Source organism: Pseudophryne corroboree, chromosome 1 (assembly GCF_028390025.1).
Source record: "Pseudophryne corroboree isolate aPseCor3 chromosome 1, aPseCor3.hap2, whole genome shotgun sequence".
In the NCBI taxonomy this organism is placed as follows: domain Eukaryota; kingdom Metazoa; phylum Chordata; class Amphibia; order Anura; family Myobatrachidae; genus Pseudophryne; species Pseudophryne corroboree.
In genome coordinates this window covers 165369838-165393525 of record NC_086444.1, presented here as the reverse complement: position 1 = coordinate 165393525, position 23688 = coordinate 165369838, and the positions used below count along the sequence as shown (strand labels likewise).

The 23688-nt window shown below is 43.9% G+C and overlaps 1 protein-coding gene across 4 annotated transcripts in view; it reads left to right on the top strand.

Annotated features, from left to right (window-relative positions):
- The window catches only part of ARHGEF28 (Rho guanine nucleotide exchange factor 28), a 418990-nt gene that overhangs the window by 210320 nt on the left and 184982 nt on the right, over positions 1-23688 (top strand). The window contains exon 1 of one of the 4 annotated variants that reach the window (XM_063963866.1): positions 1031-1427. The exons of 2 other annotated variants lie outside the window; for them this stretch is intronic. In XM_063963866.1, coding sequence (XP_063819936.1) covers positions 1343-1427 — 85 coding nt within the window. In that variant the 5' untranslated portion in view covers positions 1031-1342. Of the gene's footprint in view, positions 1-1030; positions 1428-15048; positions 15119-23688 lie in introns of those variants that run through there. One more of the 4 variants, XM_063963867.1, reaches the window with a different exon arrangement.

The following is a 23688-nucleotide window of genomic DNA, read 5'->3' as shown; positions in this document are numbered from 1 at the left end:
TCATGGAGAGTACAGAAGCGCTACTGTCGGACTCACTAGTTTGAACAATAATTGAAGTGAAAGAAGGAATGTTAACAGGCTCAGATATCATAGGCTTCCAAATTTGACATTTAAGTTGATCCACAAGCAGGCTTCTTCTCTGTGGATTGTTTAACAAAAAAGAAAGAAGGTGGAACATTACTACCCTGCAGCCTATTAAAATGTATATTGTGGCTCAGCTAAAACTCATTGGGATTATGGTTCATTGTCCTTTGCTGCGTGGCTCCTAGACCTCTTGAAGGGATGCGAGGCATTTGCCCGCTGTGAATCAGTTGGTGGTGCCACGAATAGGTCTTGCTGGAACCCTTGTGTGCAGAGAGTTGTTCAGGGATACAGTGTAAGAATGGCGTGCTTGTTGTAAATCACGGATTCCTTTTTCAACAAAGTAACTTCCCTACTTTAAAGGTGCCAGACTCGTTAAATCTGTGACCGTTCCTGTCTAACTCCTAGACAATGAACGAAAAAATGCATAACAAACCAATTTTATGTTTTTCCCGCTATTACGGTTCTAAAGTATCCCGACTAAACACAGATGGGATTTTTTTTTTTTTTGCACATAATAAATAAATTAAAAATAAATAAATATATATATATATATATATATATATATATATATATATATATATATATATATATATATATATATAAAATGTCTTTTAATACAGACATAAATTTGTTTTGCTTTTGTCCCGGCACTTTAAATTATTAGTTTGCTAAAAAGATATTTATGTAGCTTTGTATATATCCTTTTATGTACTTTTTGTGACTTTTTTTAAAGACTGCAGTCTTTATGTAAGTGCTAGCAGCAGCCAGTAAATACATTCACCACGAAAAGCCAGATACGGAGAAAGACCGTAACAAAAATCACTGTCTGTAAAAGGAAACACTGTGCTCTTGTATCTCTTTGTACTCCCTCCTTTCCAAGTGTTTACTTACAAGTGTACTCCACAAACTCCAGCCTCAGTTGCCATTAGCATTGAAATGAAAAGGTGAGTTAATGATTCATTGGCACCAACTGACCTCTGAAATAGCTCTGGACCGTGATGCAGCACCACATTTGGTACATGTTTTTCCCCCTGCCTTCCCTCATCTGATTTGATATGTACAGCCTGATCTGACTACATGCCTGAGCGCCTAGAGAGCAAACGTTTACAGCCTCTCCCTCCCCTGGGTAGAGAGGGCAACTTGATCCAGTTCTCTTCATTCCTGTATTTGACATCATCTGTGTGGTTTTTAAAGAGGCTTCCAAGAACCGGCTTGTAGCATCTGTACGGTGAGACCAGTTTCTATTCTCCACTGAAAAATGGATTCCGATTCGGATTCTCCTTTCAATTACTCCTGGCCCTCCTTTCCCAAAATGAGGATTCACCGGAAGCCAACCAAACAAGGTAGTATCAAACCAAGCTGTCATGAGTTTGGTTGTCTTATTTCTTTAATTTTAATTAATCTCCTGATAGTGCATATAATCTAAATTGTATTTTTTTTATTATTCTGTTTTCACTGTTATTTTCTTTATTTCTAAAGCCTCTATGGAAGGTGTTCAATAGGCAAATTTGTGTGTGTTTTCTGTTGCTGACACTTCTGACTCTTGCTGGCAGCAGCTGTTGTCAGTAGCTGTATATTATAGTGAGCTACTTGTTCCATAGACCTATAGCAGCGATAGGTGTCATTTCTAGTTCTAGCAGACAGGTTTCTTTGCTTCCGTGTAATTTTATATTTTCTCTTGTTTTGTCTTGCTGCTGTTTATAGCTGTTGTTGTTTTTTAGTGCATACTTTTCTGGACATGATGAGAATGGAATGCGTATAAGTAAATGGCACATTTTTACCTTAGAGGGAGAGAAAGTGGAGAGAGGTAAGCCACCAACTAATCAGCTCCTAACTGTCATGTTTCACACTGCCTGTAACATGACTGTACAAAGCTGATTGTTTGGTACATATCTCTCTCTGCAAGACTCAGGGGGTCATTCCGAGTTGTTCGCTAGCTGTTTTCGGTCGCAGAGCAGCGTTCAGGCAAAAAAGCGGCACTTCTGCGCATGCGGCACAATGCGCAGGCACGACGTTCTTTCACAACGGCCGATGCAGTTTCAAACCAGGACTAGCGTAGCATTTCAGTCGCACTGCTGGCCGCAGAGTGATTGACAGGAAGAGGGCGTTTCTGGGTGTCAACTGACCGTTTTCAGGGAGTGTTCGGAAAAACGCAGGCGTGGCTGGGTGAACGCAGGGCGTGTTCGTGACGTCAAAACAGGAACTAAATAGTCTGAAGTGATCGCAAGCGCTGAGTAGGTCTGGAGCTGCTCTGAAACTGCACATTATTTTTTTCTGTAGCCGCTCTGCGATCTTTTTGTTCGCACTTTTGCTAAGCTAAAATACACTCCCAGAGGGCGGCGGCTTAGCGTTTGCACAACTGCTACAAACTGCTAGCGAGCGAACAACTCTGAATGACCACCTTCGTCCATATGGCTTTATCTTCTCTCTCCTTATCTTCTCTCTCCTTGACATTTCATCTGCTGACATTCTGAGAATGTCGACATATCCGTCGACAATTTAACTATTGTGATATCAGAATTTGATTACGTCCCCCGTATGAATGACACTAATCTACATCGCTGCCGTGTTCCTGTCTTTTTAACAAAATGAAACATTAATGATGTCTTTGCATGCCAGTGCCTGAGACTGTTCTGTCTCTAGTGCTCCACTTTCTCCCTAAGGGGGTCATTCCGTGTTGATCGCTCGCTAGCTACTTTTAGCAGCCGTGCAAACGCATAGTCGCCGCCCACGGGGGAGTGTATTTTCGCTTTGGAAGTGTGCGAACGCGTGTGCAGCTGAGCGGGACGAAAAAGTTTTTTTGCAGTTTCTGAGTAGCTCTGGACTTACTCAGCCCTTGCGATCACCTCAGTCTTTTTGGTCCCGGAATTGACGTCAGGAACCCTCCCTGCAAATGCTTGGACACGCCTGCATTTTCCCAAACACTCCCAGAAAACGGTCAGCTGCCACCCATAAACGCCCTCTTCCTGTCAATCTCCTTGCGATCAGCTGTGCGAATTGATTCTAAGTTAAATCCATCGGCCAGCAACGATCCGCTTTGTACTCGTACGACGCGCCTGCGCATTGCGGTGCATGCGCAGTAGTAACCTGTTCGCTGCGCTGCAAAAAACCGGCAGCAAGCAATCAATCGGAATGACCCCCTATATCCCATAGAGACTCATAGTTTTATTTTACTAGATTGACAGCTGGGTTGGGACTAGCACTGTGCAGTTAAAAGGGAAGTGGTGTCTATGGGCTCAATAATCTGGGGTGTCTTAAATATTGTTTTAAAAAATATGGCATCCCAGTAGAATTGAGTCATTCATTCTGTTACCTTTCTGTAGTTAATGCTCTTAGTAGATTTGTTTCTATGTACTAAATATAATTTTAGATTGTTTGTAAACATATGGAAGTAAAAATTGATGCTGCAAGTTAAATTATTATATAGACAATGCTTGGCCCAACCAGCTTCACGGGTACTAATCATGTCATGGATTTATTGTCATTTAATTAATGGATGGTCAGTATACATCAAAACACTGTATGATCACCGGAATCCTGGCTGCATTGATATATTGTGAGATCCTGAGCAGCAGGACTGAGTATAGTACAGGAACGTGGTGCTGCAGCCCACATGTCAGATACTTCTGTGTCTCCGAATGGTCACCAGTATGGTTTTATGAGCATCTACGGCAAGTATAGTGTGTCAGACTGAACACGACCTCTGCGGAAGAGGCTATGCATCTGAGAACGCAGCCCACTTGCAGTGACAGGCCCATTACACTCCCGTCTCACGCTTAGGTGGCAGATTATTTTGCGCTCCCTTCTGGACATATTTGGGAGCTATCCCATCAGAGAATGCCCATCGCGTTGCGTCTGGAGTACTATTACCAGCTCTTCCATACGCAATAGCGCCCTCGGGATTACGCTTGCAGCGTATTGGAATCCAGATTATTTTGTGCATGCACAGTAGCAAATAGTCGCTCAACTGCGCAACATCGCCATTGCGTGTGGTTTGCGTCCACCTCTGAATAAGGCCCACTATTTGATGTTAATTAAAAGTGTATATTACAGTCATACTTACTGATTTGTACCCAGTGCTTCCAGGAGATGTTGGGCGGAAGGTCTGTGTAGGAGGTGCACAAGGTGAGGTGCCGTGAGTTGCATCATCAGGCACCCGGACCACCTACTACACTGGGAAAGTGGGCCGATCTGGGAGGCTGATCTACTCTGATGGGAGAGCTCCCTAAAAGAGAGTAAGCACGTATAAGATATAATATGCCCCCCTTCAGTGTAGATAGAGATATTAGATGCCCCCTTCAGTGTAGATAGAGATATTAGATGCCCCTCTTCAGTATAGATATAGATATTAGATGCCCCTCTTCAGTATAGATAGATATTGGATGCCCCCCTGGCATTGGTTTGGGATTTGTTTTCAGTTTTGAGTTAAGCTTATACTGGTGGTATTAGTTAAGCCAAATGATGGAGCTAAAGCTTGTTTTCTGCTGTGGTCCTTTGTTCTCATCCTCCGCCACTGTAAGATAAAGAGTTAATTACAGGCTTACCCTCGTTATTGCAGAGATATAATCATGTAAAATGTAACAGTATGCAGGAAATCTCTACAGCCATAAAATCTGTGATCCATCTTCATTATTGTTGTAAATTTTAAAACCTGTTTTGATTAATTGTCCAAAAAATGTAATGGAAATAAGAGCTGTTCTTTATTTCCTAATCTACTGCGTCTGGGTACCGTGCGCACTCAACACGAGGGGTTAACAATTACCCTGTGGGTAAAACTGTGCCAGATGTTTTGTAGATTTGTCTCATTTTATGAGTTTGCGTCATTCACTTGATTACAGTTCCTGTGGCAGACTTCACGTCGACTTCCTAGCTGGTAAATATATACAGCAATGTCAAATATTCAGTCTTCTGTTTTTATCTAATAATTGTGAGCATGAAACAAATATACATCAGAATGGGCTGTATTTTGGGCCACAGTTGGATGGAATGTTATTATGTTCTTTTCCTAATCTTGCCACTTATATAACAGCATGCTACTCTATATTTCTATACACCTATTTTTTTCTTCATCTTCCCTTTAACCTGGTTTGCCTTTTGGGTGGTATATCTTCCTTACATCTACTTGTGTAGAACCCCTAGGTCAGTCACCGATTGCAGCTCAGTCTCTCACCTCAGGCTGTTGTGGGTGAGCAGAGAACAGGTGTTCCTGCACATGCAGGTTTAATAACGGCAATGTGTGTAAAGAGCAGACACAGCAGGTGTACTGGTGTACGGTTACCGGCAATGAAATGAATGACAGCCAGGGCATCTCGTTTGCTGCAAAGGACAGATCTTTATTTACCTCTCACATCGTTCTTCTCTTGCACATAGTGTGGGTCTCGTATAGTGCTGCTTACACACGGCTATGGTGACATTTACATATTCACCTGCCTCCAGCTATTGACTTCCCTGCTCAGTTAATGGCTGCGCTTTGGGTACTAGGAAGTTCAGTTTGAAACCTCCCAGGTGTTTCTATGAGCGTCACCCATGCACACTCTATTTAGCTCTTGGTGAGGAGCCTCCTGCCATGACTCTGCACTCAGCCTTCACAGTCTCTACTTTCCACAGCATCACTGGCCTCTCCTTGAGCCTGCTTCAGAGGAGCACGCAATGTCTGTTTCTGGCACAGCAGAGTAATTTTTTTTGCAACTGAGCATGCGCTAAAGCTACACTCTGCATGCCTTGCGATAGCGCACACACAGAGGATTTATTTGCAAAGTGAGTGACCAGCAGTGCTTGGTGGAGAAAACGGGGGGTGGCTAGAAAAACACAGATGTGTCAGGACGTTCCCTAGCCAGCCACTGCAGATCCGCTCACAGCTGTATTGCTCAGTGGTCCGATGGTGACCCCGATGTGCGTCCGATGTTACCGCTTATGTATGTGAGCGGCAAGTGTGAAACACCAGACACTGCCTAAGCCATTAGCATATTTGCGCAGGTACTCTGCAATTGAAATCACAACTGCACATGCAATGTCATGCACTCCTGAACCGTGCCTTTGTGTAATAAGCCTCTGACTGTAACTCACAGAATAGATCTCATACGGCATCCCAGTATATTCAGTATACTTATTTGGTAAGAGTCAGAGTAAAGTAACGGACTTCACAGGAACTTCAGTTACTACTCTGATCACCGAACACACTCAACACATTGTCACAGCTGACAGAAAGTGGGTGACAGTCACACTGTAGTCAGTAAGGTGTAGTCTAACCACAATACACTGCAAACATGGTATGTTTCAGAAGTGAAAGAAAAGAGGCAAGGTTTGCACATATACTGTATACCTTTCTTCTTCTTCGTATAATGTGGGCAGCATGGTTTGCATAGTAGTTAGCATTGTTGACTCTACAGCATGAAGGTCTTGGGTTTGCTTTCCAACCAATGCCCTATCTATGTGGAGTTTGCACGTTCTCCATTGTGTTTTTTTTCCTTTGTCTGTGTGCTCTATTTACCTCCCTCAATTCAAAAATATACTGATAGTTAATTGGATTCTGAAAAAACGAACCTGTTTGTGTGTGTGTGTGTGTGTGTGTGTGTGTGTGTAGGGTGTGTGTGTATACAAGTGTTAGGGAATATAGATTGTAAACTCCACTGGGACAGGTACTGACCAAAGTATTCTCTGTACATTGCTGATGAATGTGTGTGCTATATAACTAAATAAATAAATAATGCATTCCTATTTAATGGTATCTAACCTTTTTTTTCTGCATTTGTGGCACAAGTAAGATCATAATCGAAAAGGTCATTCAGAATTCCGATCATAAAAGTTGCACATTACATCTGCCCCACCTGCAGTGCACATGGTTTTGGCCATTAGAGAAAAATGTTGCTGTTGCGATCAGGTCTGAATTAGGCCCTAAGATGGGTGTTTCATCTGGGTTATGTGTTCCCACCTTTCCCTGCAGTAGCAGTTCTGCCTTACTGGCCGAGGAGAGCATGATTTTCACACACCGGAAATGGCAATAGAAAAGCCATGGGTGTTTACAATCAGGTCGGATCTATTGTATCAGGGACACTGCTCTACTACTAGTCCTCAATTGAACGGTATGAAGATTGAGCAAAACTTGTAGAAACCAAAAGTAATTTGTCGTCCTGTAGGCAAGAAAATAATTTTCTAGAGAATCTGGAAAACTTTTATTTCCTGGATAGCATCTGAGTTTGATACTATAAAGACTGAAACATCATAAGTCTTACAATTCTAGCAAGATGGCTCTATGAAAGGTCTAGTAGTACCAACGATAGAGCTACAGATATGTGCTCTATGTATCTTATGTATCTTTCTGAACAGGAGGCTAGAGGAAGAAGACTTACAGTTATGAAAAGATTCTGTCGAGCCATACGGAAAATTAGTCCGCAAATTATAGGTCATTTATAGTGACTGGGATCTAAATTTAATATTGAATGTTCTGATATCATCTCCATTTGAGATCTTACAGAAAGCGTCTCTAAAATACCTGGCCTGGAAAGTGGTATTCTTTATTGCAGAGCTTGACAAATTTTTTTAAAATCCAAGAGCCAGGATGAAAGTGTAGGAGCCAGACCACCGTTCCTCCCCCCCCCCCCCCCCCCCATTCCCCCAAACAACAAGCTCCCCTTCCCCCCTGCCTGCAGCCACATCACTGTGCAGCTATTCCCCCCCTCACCCCCTGGGCAAACCAATCCCCACTCAACGAAGGGGGTACCCCCGGGCAAACTAGGTCTCTGTGGCCTCATTGCTGTGTAGTTGCTCCCGGGCAAACAACAGGCTGGGACGGTCAGGCACGGCAGTCAGCGCAGGCTGGGACGGTCAGGCACGGCAGTCAGCGCAGGCTGGGACGGTCAGGCACGGCAGTCAGCACAGGCTGGGATGGTCAGGCACGGCAGTCAGCACAAGCTGGGACGGTCAGGCACGGCAGTCAGCACAGGTTGGGACGGTCAAGGCACGGCAGTCAGCACAGGCTGGGACAGTCAGGCACGGCAGTCAGCGCAGGGTGGGGCGGTCAGGCACAACAGTCGGCGCAGGCTGGGACGGCCAGGCACGGCAATCAAGCAGGCTGGGACGGACAGACACGGCATTCAGCGCAGGCTGGATGGACAGGCACTCAGCACATGCACTCCTGTGCATGAAATGTCCGTCTCAATACTGACATGCTCACAATTCTCCGCTGGGGCTGACGAGGGCCTGCCCCCCCTTACGTTATCTGGTAGCCAAGCAGCAAAATCTAGGGTCCATGGCGACCTGGCCCCTGGGATTTGATGAGCCCTACTTTATTGCTATCCCGTCAGCCATGAGAGTGAGTGAATTACAAGACCTATGGGCAGGAGAGCCTTTCTTGAATATAAGGCAGTTTTTTCCCCAAAAGTAATACAGGTTGAGTGTCCATTATCCAAAATGCTTGGGACAAAAGGTATTTTGGATATCGGATTTTTCCGTATTTTGGAATAATTTCATACCATAATGAGATATCATGGTGATGGGACCTAAATCTAAGCACAGAATACATTTATGTTTCATATACACCTTATACACACAGCCTGAAGGTAATTGTAGCCAATATTTTTTATAACTTTGTGCATTAAACAAAGTGTGTCTACATTCACACAATTCATTTATGATTCATATACACCTTATACACACAGCCTGAAGGTCATTTAATACAATATTTTTAATAACTTTGTGTATTAAACAAAGTTTGTGTACATTGAGCCACAGAAAACAAAGGTTTCACTATCTCACTCTCACTCAAAAAAGTCCGTATTTCGGAATATTCCGTAATTCGGAATATTTGGATATGGGATACTCAACCTGTATAATCATTCCATGTGAATCAGGAGATCACTCTGCCATCTTTCTTCCCACACCCTAAAGATGAGAGGGAAAATAAATAACATACGCTAGATCTTGTCAGAGCAATATCTGTCTACTTATTCAGAGTGAAAGCAAGAGCACCTGCTTGTAAATCCAGCAGGAATATAGAAAAACTGCAGACCAACTAAACAAACTACTGTAAAATGGATTAATAAATGATCTTCGTACTGTATATAAGAAAGATGGTTGAAAGGGATCGACACACTCAACTAGGGCAGTATAGGCTCACGGGTCAGTGAATGACATCTGCACAGAAGCCGTTTACTCTCTCTCTCTCTCTCTCTCTCTCTCTCTCTCATATATATATATATATATATATATATATATATATAATGTTCATGAGTCCCTATGCTTTAAAGATTACAGACACCCCCTTTGGAAATCACAATCTTCAAGCAGCAGTTAAGTAGTTAAGTTTATAAATTACACTTCTAAAAGCATATACCTTGAAGTCTTGATTTGTTATTAGCCCTTCCTGTATTCTGCTTGGGTACATCCCGGAGTAATGGCTGCCATGACGGAGCGAAGAAGAAAACAACGGACTATACTCCCCGTTAAATCAGTTTCTTGAAGATACTCCATAGATTACCCCCAAATTATGTTTTTCAAGGAAGCATGTATGGGGAGATGCTCAAAAGTCAAAAAAAGAGGAGGAGCTATGATATATACACTAGGTGGGCAGTCCCTTTCGAAAAAACTTCCTGTCTAAACCTAGGATGGGATGCGATCAGGAACCCAGCGCTCGGAATGCCGACACTGGAATCCCAACACTCCTTGGAATATCGACATGGATCCAAATGCCGGTGCCGATGTTAGTTTTCGGCTGTGGGGAGAGGGTTAGGGTTAGGCTGCAGGGGTGGGAGTGTTAGTGTTAGGCTGCAGGTAGGGGGGGGTTAGGATTAGGAACCCCAAGGGAGGGTTAGTGTTAGGCTGTGGGGGAGGGAGGGTTAGGATTAGGCTGCAGGAAAGTGGGGTTAGGTTTAGGCACCACCGGGGAGAGTTAGGTTTAGGCTGTGGGGGAGGTTAGGGTGAGGTTATGATTTAGGGGGTTTAGGGATCAGGGTTACCTTGCTTTATTAACCAGTGTCGGGTTTACAGTCTCCGGGATATAGCTGTCTGTATTTTGACAGCCAGCATCCACTGCGCCGGGATATCGTATGTAATCCCGTAGGAGAATGAGTTACTAACCAGATTAATGACTGCCATGGAGATTCCTGAAGACAAATTATTGATGAGTATACTCCATATTGTTATTTCTGCTATTTAAGGAAGATGGAAAAAATCTGAAAAGTCATTGAATTCACCTACATTTATATATCGTGAGCAGATCAAGCTTTCCTGGTCTTGTAGACCTCGGAATAAGTTCTAAGTCAATGTTTTTGATATATATAGTTTGCAATTATTTAGTGACCAATATGTATATGGATGTATTTAGTTCACTTCAACTGTTTTCATTTTTCCCCTCTTCTATTTTTATACATTTAAACTGTTGTGAGATGGTTAGTTTAGATTTCAGTTTTTGTGTTTAAGCAAATTTGTCTTTGGCCGAAGCACCTCTATAGCAGTTTAGATATATAGAAAGTGGTTTCATGGGTTTATTTGTGCAATGCGTGGGGTTGTTAAACATTAAGCCGTGTTCACACAGCTGGGGGTATGGTCTCTCTGGTGAACCCACAGAAATGTTGAACGGCATGTTCTGTGTTATGTTTACGAAGAAGAAAAAAGAAAAAAAATACTTAAATGAAATAGTAATGCTAATGATGATTGAAAATGTAAAGCAACCACCCGAGGCAAGATGACAAATGCTTATCCATATCTCTGCTACCCATACTTCTCAGAGGCCAGACATTTTACATGTATGTTTTATTGAAGAGGCGTATCACTGTTGTGTATGTATGCTGTCTCAGCTGATGGTTGCATCTATTAGCTGTGCTTTTGGTATGTACTTGTAATTCTAATTAGCAGCACACATTATCATGCCATACATTCTAGTGGCTCTGTCTGACTGAAATCTTCATAGACTGGAGTTATGCAACTTCAGAGCCTGAGGGTTGGTAACTGGCCAAGTTTTCTCTTTCATTTCCCCAGTTAATCACACGTGTGGATGTAAAGCTGAATATTACACAGACTTACCCAAGTGATATGTCCTGTCCTCTGATAGTCTGTTGCACTTTGTTACATCTGCAAGCATTCATCATATACATCTGACTCCCCCCATGAAGAAAGTGGTATCCGGTCTCTAGGTCGACAACACTTAGGTCGTCCACTGTTGGTCGACATGGTCACTAGGTCCACATGGTCTGTGTCGACATGACAAAAGGTCGACATGAGTTTTTCACAATTTTTTTTCTCATTTTTTGAACTTTTTCATACTTTACTTGGACTACAATTGGGAATGGTAACCTGTGCCGAGCGCAGCCATGCGAGGGGACACTAATTGGGGTTCCCGGTCACTCTACGAAGAAAACACTAACATTTTTTTTAAAAACTCATGTCTACCTTTTATCATGTTGACCTTGGTCATGTCAACGTAATGCTTGTGTCTACCTATTTTGGGCTCCAAAAAGTATCATTAGTTATAACTGCACATCTCTTCGATAAGGAGGGTTTTTTTGGAAGCTACTAAATAAAAAAAACTTTGTTGAGACAGCGACTCTAGTAAGATCCTATTACGGCAAAGAGATTGGCTTCCTATTTTAATTTCCTATGCTACATGATAAGTCAAAGTGACCAACACACCACACACCTTTCTATGCTCTATACTCCTGAGATCTGGGCATAGTCCTAATGTTCTCAAATCAAATAACCCATTCTCAGGCATGTAGTTGAATATGTGTGCAATGTTTTTGTCCAAAGGAAGGGATGTGTAAATACTGATGTGTCCTCATACATCTTTGTCTGCAAAGAATCCTGGCACGCATGCACCCACTTCAGTATGCAAAAAAGTGCTGTGCGGTCGCAAGCAGTGGGAATAGGACACTTCCACTGCCATACATAGCGATGGGTAGTTAGTGGCAGTGTATGGGCATGGGTAGCGAGATGTTATGCTCCCGCTACCCGTAGTTACAAATGAGTTTGTACGGCGGCAGTTGTGGGAGTGTGCGTACAATTGTAGCAGTTAAAAGGGTTGGTGGCGGTGTACGTACCCCATAGCGGCAACGCCAAACCATGCTGCATTTATTTTTTTTGGCAAAGATGTGTGCGGACACATCTGTATAGTGTAGTAGGTGCTCAAAATGCATGTTCCCCACTGTTTTTACAAATATTACATCTATAAAATATATACAGTTCTGAGCATCCACAGGGTCATTGAGACATCCATGGGGCCTGGGTGCTAAGAGGGTGTGTCCAAATCTTGAAGGCATAGTCACGCCTCTTCCAAAAACCTCAATGTAAAATACTGTGCCAAGAGCTGGGCCTCTCTAACAGGACTAGACCTGGGTTATTAGTACCTGCTACCCTCCTCTTGGTGCCCCTGAACATATGTTCCAATTATTTCCCACTTTTTAGGTAAGGACTGCTGCCTTCTCAAATAATGAAGCCTACTCATTAGAATCCATCTTCATGCAGACTTGTTATACAAGGACCATGATCTATTATTATTAAATTTTATTTATAAGGCGTCACAAGTGTTTTGCAGCGCCGTACAAAGGACAGTACAGGGAAACAAAACTTAGCATTACAGTAAATAAATAACAAAAATGGAGTACAGGTAACAGAGCACCACAATTCTCAAAACATAATACAGCTTAGATGTAAGTAGCGGGGGAGTAATCATTGTACTACTTGGGGCTGGCGGCCATAGATAGAGATGAGCCTTTACCAGCAGGAGAAAAAGCGGGTAAAGATGGTCGCTGAGTAGGAGGGAGCTGTGAGTGAAATGTTTCGAGAAGAGGGCTTTGACAACAAGAGGAAAGAGGGCCCTGCTCTGAAGAGCTAACAATCTAGTGGGAAGGGGCGACAGACAGATGACGTGAGGTGCAAGCGGGAGGTAGCCTGATGGCAGTGTGTACGCAAAGCAGAGATGTTCAAGGCATGAGGCAGGGGGATGGAGGAGTAGCCTCAGGACTAGGTTATGCAACGGAAGGGTATGCTTTAATGAATAGGTGGGTTTTCATTGCCCGTTTGAAGCTTTGCAAGGTCGGGAAGAGTCTAATGGAGCGGGGAAGTGCGTTCCACTGAAGGGCTGCAGCACGGGCAAAATCTTGAACTCGAGCATGGGAAGTAGTGACCAGGGCAGAGGAGAGGCGACGGTCTATATAAGTTACTGTGAGTAGTGTGCAGACACATAACGGATGCACTAAAAATGGATGGAATAAGGGGTTGATACAAACAGTGAAAGTAATGTCCCAGGTAACAAAAGGGCTAAAGTATTTTTGTTGGATATTCTGTAGGTATCGTATGGTGACAAATGAAGGAATCTCCTTTTTAACATCTAGAACGTTCAGTTCCTTTATATTTGAAACACACACACACACACACACACACACACACACACACACACACACACACACACACACACACACACTTACTTTACTGTATGTGCACGTGCTGAGCGTTCTCTCCTGGTTTCTGTGTTACAACAGTGATGTTTGTAGGCACTGATCCCTGAATGGGCCCTTCTTCCTCCTCCTGGAAGTAGAGCACCTTCAGTGACACTTCATTTACATATCTTATCTGCTTGTGCAGCGATCATCTCCCCTGACATCTCTATTACAGGGAGAGAGAGCAACACCTAAATGGAACAGCTAATCCCCCATAGAGATTATATTTCTGGTAGATGAGGCCGCTCTGAATCTGTTGGTCTCTTAGTAACCCATTCATACACAAAGGTGCAAAATTCTTTCCACGACATTCGTCAAATCTGAGAGTTTTTTTTTTTATAGATTATATGAGGGAAAATAGATACAAACCTTTTACTTTAACGTTTTTGCACCTAAATGTCAAAAAGATTCATGTTGTGTACAGTGGGGGTAATTCCAAGTTGATCACAGCAGGAATTTTGTTAGCAGTTGGGCAAAACCATGTGCACTGCAGGGGAGGCAGATATAACATGTGCAGAAAGAGTTAGATTTGGGTGAGTCATTTTATTTCTGTGCAGGGTAAATACTGGCTGCTTTATTTTTACACTGCAATTTAGATTGCAGATTGAACACACCACACCCAAATCTAACTCAGTATACCGGCGCCGGAATCCCGACACCTGGCATACCGACAGCTATTCTCCCTCGTAGGGGTCCACGACCCCCTGGAGGGAGAATAAAAGAGCGTGGCGCGCGTAGCGCGGCGAGCCCGCAAGGGGCTCCTTTGCGCTCGCCACGCTGTCGGTATGCCGGCGGTCGGGCTCCCGGCGCCGGTATGCTGGTCGCCGGGAGCCCGAGTGCCGGCATAGCATTCTACACCCTTTGAGGGCGTGCATTCAGAAAGTGAACATTCCCTGTTGACATTGATAATGTTGACACCAGAATATTTAATGTTAATGACATGGTTAATGTCAACATCTGAAAAATTTCAACTTGGATAAAATGTACACATATGACATGTCGGCTGTTGGGTTAATGGTCAACATTGTGACATTTGGGCAATGTCGACTTGTTACAAGTTTGCGTCGTACATTTCGGCATCTACTCTTTCGCCATACAGTACTTGATGACATTACATAGTTCGACATTCCAGCTGCTGAGATAGGGTCTGTATCTTCAGTTTAAGAACAATTCACTGCTGTACAGTTGTGTTATTACACACAGTGCCGCTTACATAGGAATAGGTGATTATAGTCCTCAAAATAATGTGAACATAACAGAATTATAGTTTATTTTATTTAATGATATATTGATTTATACAGAAAAAGACAGATACTGACTATCTCGTCTACCACCAAGAAGTAATACTGTGTAGCTGATCATTATTGCGGGATGGTATCGAGATCCTGGATCCCATTATAGAGCTGAGGCGTATAAGTGGCACAGTGGTCTATTTATTGTAAAGCAAATATTTATTTATTCTGAAAATATCAGCACTTTGTAATGATTTTCACCTCCTGATATAGTATTTTTTTTTTACCAGATATCCATCAGCTGGAGAGGTCCTGCATAATCCTACCTCTCCGGCTATGCAGTTTTGGCTCCCAGGCATCACCAATGTGGTTGTATGATTACATTACAAATAGCATAAAATATTCGGAAACCGCTACGCCAATAGAACCGTTGAATTTCAATATGGTGCCGCCGGGTTCACTACGATCTGCCGGCGGCCGGCCTCCCGGCGACCAGCATACCGGCGCCGGGAGGCCGGCCGCCGGCTTACCGACAGTGTGGCGAGCGCAAATGAGCCCCTTGATGGCTCGCTGCGCTCGCCACGCTACGGGCCCGGTGTCGCGCTACGCGCGCCACACTATTTTATTCTCCCTCCAGGGGGGTCGTGGACCCCCACGAGGGAGAATAAGTGTCGGTATGCCGGCGCCGGTATGCTGGTCGCCGGGAGCCCGACTGCCGGCATACTGAAGACCACCCGGTGCCGCCTATGCTGTCCACATAAATAGCAAATAATCTATGTGGCACAGGCACATGCTTTGTATCCAGGTCCCAGTGAGATACTGGAGGGGGAGGTGCTATCATATACATCATCGTGTCTTTGCCCGCTGTTGTACAATGCCATGAAATGGGTCATTGATTAAGAGCACTTTTCTGAGCAACTGGGCAGATTCTGGAGGCTGCAAGGTCCCCGAAATTACATTAGAATCCTGGACATTCTGTGAAAGTATGCATAAAACAAATTGAGAACACATTAATAGCTTGCACTTATCTAATTATAGATGCTATAATTCTGCATTGTTTAAAATAACTTTGTTGTTTGTGTTAGCTGAATTTCCTGTGAGACTAATCTGATCTGGGTCTTTCAGTTCCAGTGAGTGTACCTCCCAACTGACCCGATTTAGGTGGGACAGTCACAATTTGAGGGCAGTATTCTGCCTTCCCAATCAGTGCAGCCTAGCATTGGAACAGGCCCCCATTGCGACATATACACATCCCCGTCAGACATAGCCATGACTCCATCATGTCTGTCCTGATTCATGTAAATGTTAGGGGCATAGGTTGCTTAATGTCTAGAACAGCAACATAAAATATTACTTGCACATTGGGCAGGCATCTTTTTGAAGCTCTGTAAATGGCATATACTCAAAACTGCCAATTGTCAGATTGGCTGCCCTGGAAGCCCAGGTGACTGATCTAGAGCGGACCGTTACGCGTCTGAGGAGTAATCACAATCTCGAGCAAAGTTCAGATAGAACGGTGGAGGAGTTGCAGGGAGGAACACTGGTAGACGAGGATGACCAGGTAGACAGCTGGGTCACGGTTAGAAAAAAGAAGAGGGAGAGGGGGAGACAGGACATCTCCGATCTGCCAAACCTGGCAGTGAGGAAATGACTGAGCCGGAGGAGACTGTTCCCTCTAGCAACCAGAGAAGCGGTCCCTCCGGTACAGAAGGGAAAAAAGATAGTGAAGTAACTACTCAGGTTGTGGTGGTAGGGGATTCTATTATCGGGAAGACAGACAGGGAAATCTGCTACCGGGACCATGATCGCCGTACGGTCTGTTGTCTCCCGGGTGCTCGGGTACGACGCATCGCGGACGGGTAGAGAGATTGTTGGGAGGGGCTAGTAAAGACCTGGCAGTCTTGGTGCATGTTGGCACCAGTGACAAAGTTAGTGGTAGGTGGGATGTCCTTAAGAAAGACTATAGGGAATTAGGCAAGAAACTTAAGGCAAGGACATCTAGGGTAATATTCTCTGAAATATTACTAGTGCCAAGCGCTAGCCCAGGGAGCCAGAGGGAGATTATGGAGGTAAATGTGTGGTTTAGAGACTGGTTTATTAAGGAGGGGTTTGTGTTCTTGGAACACTGGGCGGACTTCTCAGTCAGGCGCCATCTTTTTTGTCGCGATGGATTGCACCTGAATTAGGAGGGAGCTGCGGTGCTGGGGGGCAGGATGGTTAGAAGGTTGGAGGAACTTTTAAACTAGGAGCATGGGGGGGGGAGGGTTTATCTAGAAGCTACGGGTAAACAATGAGAACAGTAAGGATGGAGGTAGTGAACAAATTGGGGGTGGCGAAGGGGGGAGTGAAAGATCAGCTGGCAAGGGTAATTGCGGGGTTATTGACACAGAAATTACTGACAAATGTATTGCCCATAGCATATCGGAAAATACCTTCATCGGGGGGGGGGGGGGGGGGGTCTTATAGTAGTAGTAAAGAAGGCTATAAGCTTAAGTATGATGGGGGTGCCAAGGGAGGGAGGAGAATAACAGTCGGTAAGAGTAATTCTATAAAGGCACTTGTGAATGTAGATAAGATACCATTAAAACAAACGGGCAAGGGAGTTGCTAAGCTAAAATGTATGCTTGCGAACGCAAGAAGCCTATCAGGTAAAATTAGGGAATTGGAATGGCTTGTATCAAAAAATTAATATGATATTATAGGTATTATGGAAACATGGTGGGACGACTCCCACGACTGGGTTGCAAATTTGGAGGGGTATTCACTTTTCAGGAGAGATAGGGCTACCAATGGGGGAGGAGGGGTATGTCTCTATGTAAAACCATCTCTAAAGCCAAATATAATAGATGTTTTTTTGCGAGGGGACTGGAGATAACGTGGAATCTCTATGGGTTGTGATCGCAAGCGGGGGCATTGAAGCAAAAAAACCTAGTCATTGGCACGTGATACAAACAACCGGATATTTGCGTAAATGACGAGGAACAACTCTGGCAGCAAATTGAAAAAGCTGCGGGAATGGGGGACATCCTAGTGATATTGGATTTCAACTATCCTGATATAAATTGGAGTAACGATTTGTGTGTAAAAGCTAGGAGCAGCAGGTTTCTGAACACATTAAAGGATCAGTACCTGTCTCAATTAGCCAGGTACCGCTCTCCCTGCGGCGCCTCCCCCTGCCGCCGCAGATATGTCCCCCTGCAGCCAGCTCCCACCGCCGGCCGTCGATCTCAGCTCCCCCAGCCGCCCGCAGCACCGCTGGTCTCCTCACCTCAATCCGACTTGTTTTCAAGTCGGGTTGCATTTGTTGGAAAGGGGGCCAAAACCTGTCGGATTTAGCCCCATTTCCAAAAGAAGCACGTGGATCGGCGGCTATTCCGCCGATCCACGTGTTTTCCGACAAGTCGGAAAAAATCAGCCCCTATTGAATAGGTCGGAACCCCTTCCGACCTATTTTTGTCGGAAGTTGCCGTCTTTCCGACAAGACGGCAGCTTCTGACAGTTATTGAATACACCCCATGATCTCATTCAACATTAGTTTCAAGAAACAAAGCTATAAGGGATCAACTAAAACATCAAGCTTTAGAAAAGCTAACTTCAGTATGCTGATGCAGCCACTAAACAACATTTACTGGTAAGTTTTGTTTCAGGGTAAGGACACTTCGGAAATGTGGGATGCTTTAAAAAGGTTACTTTATAGCAATATTCACAAATTCATTCCCATGGGCAATAAACGCAGGAGTACTAAACACGGGGTCATTCCGAATTGTTCGCTTGCTAGCAGTTTTTAGCAGTCGTGCAAATGCTAAGCCGCCGCTCTCTGGGAGTGTATCTTAGCTTAGCAGAAGTGCGAACGAAAGGATCGCAGAGCGGCTACAAAAACAAATTGTGCAGTTTGAGTAGCTCCAGACCTACTCCTATCTTGCGATCACTTCAGACTGTTTAGTTCCGGATTTGATGTCACAAACGCGCCCTGCGTTCGGCCAGACACGCCTGCGCTTTTCCTGGCACGCCTGCGTTTTTTCGAACACCCCCTGAAAACAGTCAGTTTACACCCAGAAACGCCCCTTTCCTGGCGATCACTCTGCGGCTGCCATTGCGACAGAAAAGCTTTGCTAGACCTTGTGCAAAAATACTTTGCCTGTTGTGAAAGTACGTCGCGCGTGCGCACTGCGCTGCATGCGCAGAAGTGCTGCTTTTTCATTTAATCGCTGCACAGCGAACATTTTTATCTAGCGATCAACTCTGAATGACCCCCACAAAGCAATGTGTCTTAATGAGGAGGTAAAAAAAGAAATGGCTAATAAGAGGTGTCCTTCCAAAACATTTAAATCAATTGGAGGGGGAGGAGGTATTACAAGGAATGCAATAAAAGATGCAAAAAGGTAATTACAGCAGCTAAAATTATAAATGAAAAGCAAATAGCTATAGAGAGTAAAGCCAATCCTAAAAAGTTTTATAAATACATAAATAGTAAAAGGTTAAAAAAGGAGAATGTAGGTCCATTAAAAGATGAACTGGGAGCCTTGATAAACGATGACAAAATAAAAGCGGATATACTGAACAATTTTTTTTCATCCATATTTATCAGTGATGATCAGACGGTGACAGTAGTGCATAACGACAGTGACGATAATGATTCGTGGCTAAATACTTGTGAGGAATTAGTCCTAGAGAGACTAAGCAACATAAAGATTAATAAATCACCGGGCCCAGATGGCTTTCACCCGAGAGTTATTATGGAGCTTAGGGCTCAGCTAGCAAAACCCTTATACCTGATTTTCTATAGTTCAGTTAGGTCAGGTATGGTACCGAGGGCTTGGCGTATAGCTGAGGTAGTGCCATTATTTAAAAAGGGATCTAAAATTCATCTTGGGAACTATTGACCAGTTAGTATAACCTCTATAGTGGGTAAAATATTGGAAGGAATTTTGAGGGATAGCATAGGTGATTATCTGCGGAATTCTAAGTTTTAGTAATAGTCAGCATGGGTTTGTGAGGGACAGATCGTGTCAAACTAACTTAATTAGCTTCTACGAGGAAGTGAGCGATAATCTCGATCAGGGTAAAGCAGTGGATGTGGTCTTTTTAGATTTTGCAAAAGCCTTCGATACAGTGCCTCACAGGAGACTGATCATCAAATTAAGGGAACTTAGTCAAGGAAATACTATTTGTACATGGATAGGAACGTGGCTGGATAACAGGGTACAACGAGTAGTGGTTAATGGGATGTTCTCCAGCTGGGCACCAGTAGTCAGCGGAATACCACAAGGGTCCATAATTGGCCCGCTACTGTTCAATATATTTATCAATAATCTAGGAATAGGCCTGGGAAGCACAGTGTCAATCTTTGCAGATGATACTAAACTGTGTAAGGTAATTAATTCAGAAATCGATTTGGAGTCTCTACAGAATTACTTACTGTACTTAAACTTGAAACTTGGGCGTCTAAATGGGGAATGAGATTCAATATTGAAAAATGCAAAGTTATGCACTTTGGGATTAGAAACAAACTTGCATCCTACACTCTTAATGGGGAAAATATAGGGGTAGCAGTAATGGAAAAAGATTGGGGGTGCTCATAGATAATAGGCTTAATAACAGTACACAATGTCAAAAGGCAGCAAAAAAGGCAAGTAAAGTCCTAGCGTGCATAAAACATGGTATTGAGTCAAGGGACGAGGATGTAATCCTGCCTCTATATAAATCATTGGTACGTCCACATCTGGAATGTGTTAAATTTTGGGCACCATATTATAAAAAAGATATCCGAGAGCTTGAAAGAGTTCAAAGGCGCACTACTAAAACTGATTAAAGGGCCAGAGGGACTGGAGTATGAGGAAAGGCTTACTAGTTTAAATTTGTATTCCCTTGAAAAGAGGAGACTAAGAGGAGACATTATTAATATCTTCAAATATGTAAAGGGTCAATACAAAGAGTTAGCTGGGGATTTGTTTATTAATAAAACTCTGAATAGGACACATGGGCACTCACTGAGGCTAGAGGAAAGAAAATTCTGTGCACAACGTAGAAAAGGGTTCTTCACCGTAAGGGCAATAAGGATTTTGAACTCCCTGCCAGAGAAGATAATAATGGCGGACTCTTTAAGTGGATTTAAAACTGATTGGACAGTTTCTAGCTGAAAACGGTATCCAAGGCTATAGCATTTAATATATTGACATTATGTATATGGAAGTGATAGGAAATATAGTTGTCAATAGGTACGAAACCATTATTTTGGCTGGTGCATTATAATATGCACTGCTTAATACGGATACAGGTGTAACTATAGTATGTGACTATGTCTACAATTTCATAGCATCACTGAAAGTTTTTCCAAAGCACAATGAGCATGTTCCTTCTCCTGCTAGTACGTGGGTTGTTCACACTCCATACTCATGAATATTTCATCCCCAAGAGGTCTGCTAATTTCAAGCAGGCTTTTTCTAAATGTGAATTTAAGATGCAGTAAATATAACATGTTCATGATATTGGTAAAGATATGGTTAATGTGCTGTAATGCCATTTAAACAATATTTGAAAGTAAGGAAAGAATTCCTATTGCTGAGTTATTAATTTTGCCCTTTTACAATTAATATTTCATTTCCCTGTCCACTGTATTGGAAAGCACAACAATACTGAGCCATGCTCATTTCAAGCAGAAGTCATATCTACCTATCATATCTACCTATTATGGCCCAGTGAGCGAAGGGAGTGCAAAGTCATCACAGTCCTCACCATCAAGCCCTACTTGCCTACTCTCCGGAAGTTGCGGGAGATTCGCAATTCTTTCTTCTTTTGGAGTTCCCCGCACCCAGCAAGAGTAGTTGAAATTTCCCTCCTGCTTGCTAGTGAAGTGGACAGGATTGGCAGATAATCACGGGAATCTCAGCACTATATATATATGTGTGTGTGTGTATGTATGGGGGGAGGCTGGCCCATATGTTGGGAAGGGGGACACACAGAAAAAACTAAAATGAAGTGACAGTCCTGCTTCGCTTCCTGAATTGGCCAGCAGTGTCCCTTCTCTGGGCTTCTCCCGAAGAGAAGAAGCCCAGAGAGGAGACACTGCTCTTATGCATCAACATCAGAGCAAAATAAAACATTAGCAAATGTGCACCAAAAGCACTGCAGGTGGGGCAGATTTATATTGTGAAACAGAATTTACAGTTAGAAGGGGCATGTCCAGGTGGAGTGCTAAAGTGCAGTGTAAAAAATAAGAATTTACTTACCGATAATTCTATTTCTCATAGTCCGTAGTGGATGCTGGGGACTCAGAAAGGACCATGGGGAATAGCGGCTCCGCAGGAGACTGGGCACAAAAGTAAAAAGCTTTAGGACTACCTGGTGTGCACTGGCTCCTCCCCCTATGACCCTCCTCCAAGCCTCAGTTAGGATACTGTGCCCGGACGAGCGTACACAATAAGGAAGGATTTTGAATCCCGGGTAAGACTCATACCAGCCACACCAATCACACCGTACAACTTGTGATCTGAACCCAGTTAACAGCATGATAACAGAAGGAGCCTCTGAAAAGATGGCTCACAACAACAATAACCCGATTTTTGTAACAATAACTATGTACAAGTAATGCAGACAATCCGCACTTGGGATGGGCGCCCAGCATCCACTACGGACTATGAGAAATAGAATTATCGGTAAGTAAATTCTTATTTTCTCTAACGTCCTAGTGGATGCTGGGGACGCCGAAAGGACCATGGGGATTATACCAAAGCTCCCAAACGGGCGGGAGAGTGCGGATGACTCTGCAGCACCGAATGAGAGAACTGCAGGTCCTCCTCAGCCAGGGTATCAAATTTGTAGAATTTAGCAAACGTGTTTGCCCCTGACCAAGCAGCTGCTCGGCAAAGTTGTAAAGCCGAGACCCCTCGGGCAGCCGCCCAAGATGAGCCCACTTTCCGTGTGGAATGGGCTTTTACAGATTTTGGCTGTGGCAGGCCTGCCACAGAATGTGCAAGCTGAATTGTACTACAAATCCAACGAGCAATCGTCTGCTTAGAAGCAGGAGCACCCAGCTTGTTGGGTGCATACAGGATAAACAGCGAGTCAGATTTTCTGACTCCAGCCGTCCTGGAAACATATATTTTCAGGGCCCTGACTACGTCCAGCAACTTGGAATCCTCCAAGTCCCTAGTAGCCGCAGGCACCACAATAGGCTGGTTTAAGTGAAATGCTGAAACCACCTTAGGGAGAAATTGAGGACGAGTCCTCAATTCTGCCCTGTCCGTATGAAAAATTAGGTAAGGGCTTTTATAGGATAAAGCCGCCAATTCTGAAACACGCCTGGCTGAAGCCAGGGCTAACAGCATTACCACTTTCCATGTGAGATATTTTAAGTCCACAGTGGTGAGTGGTTCAAACCAATGTGATTTTAGGAATCCCAAAACTACATTGAGATCCCAAGGTGCCACTGGAGGCACAAAAGGAGGCTGTATATGCAGTACTCCCTTGACAAACGTCTGAACTTCAGGAACAGAAGCTAGTTCTTTTTGGAAGAATATTGACAGGGCCGAAATTTGAACCTTAATGGACCCTAATTTGAGGCCCATAGACAGTCCTGTTTGCAGGAAATGCAGGAATCGACCCAGTTGAAATTCCTCTGTAGGGGCCTTCCTGGCCTCGCACCACGCAACATATTTACGCCAAATACGGTGATAATGTTGCACGGTCACATCCTTCCTGGCTTTGATCAGGGTAGGGATGACTTCATCCGGAATGCCTTTTTCCTTCAGGATCCGGCGTTCAACCGCCATGCCGTCAAACGCAGCCGCGGTAAGTCTTGGAACAGACATGGTCCCTGCTGGAGCAGGTCCTTTCTTAGAGGTAGAGGCCACGGGTCTTCCGTGAGCATCTCTTGAATTTCCGGGTACCAAGTCCTTCTTGGCCAATCCGGAGCCACGAGAATAGTCTTTACTCCTCTCCTT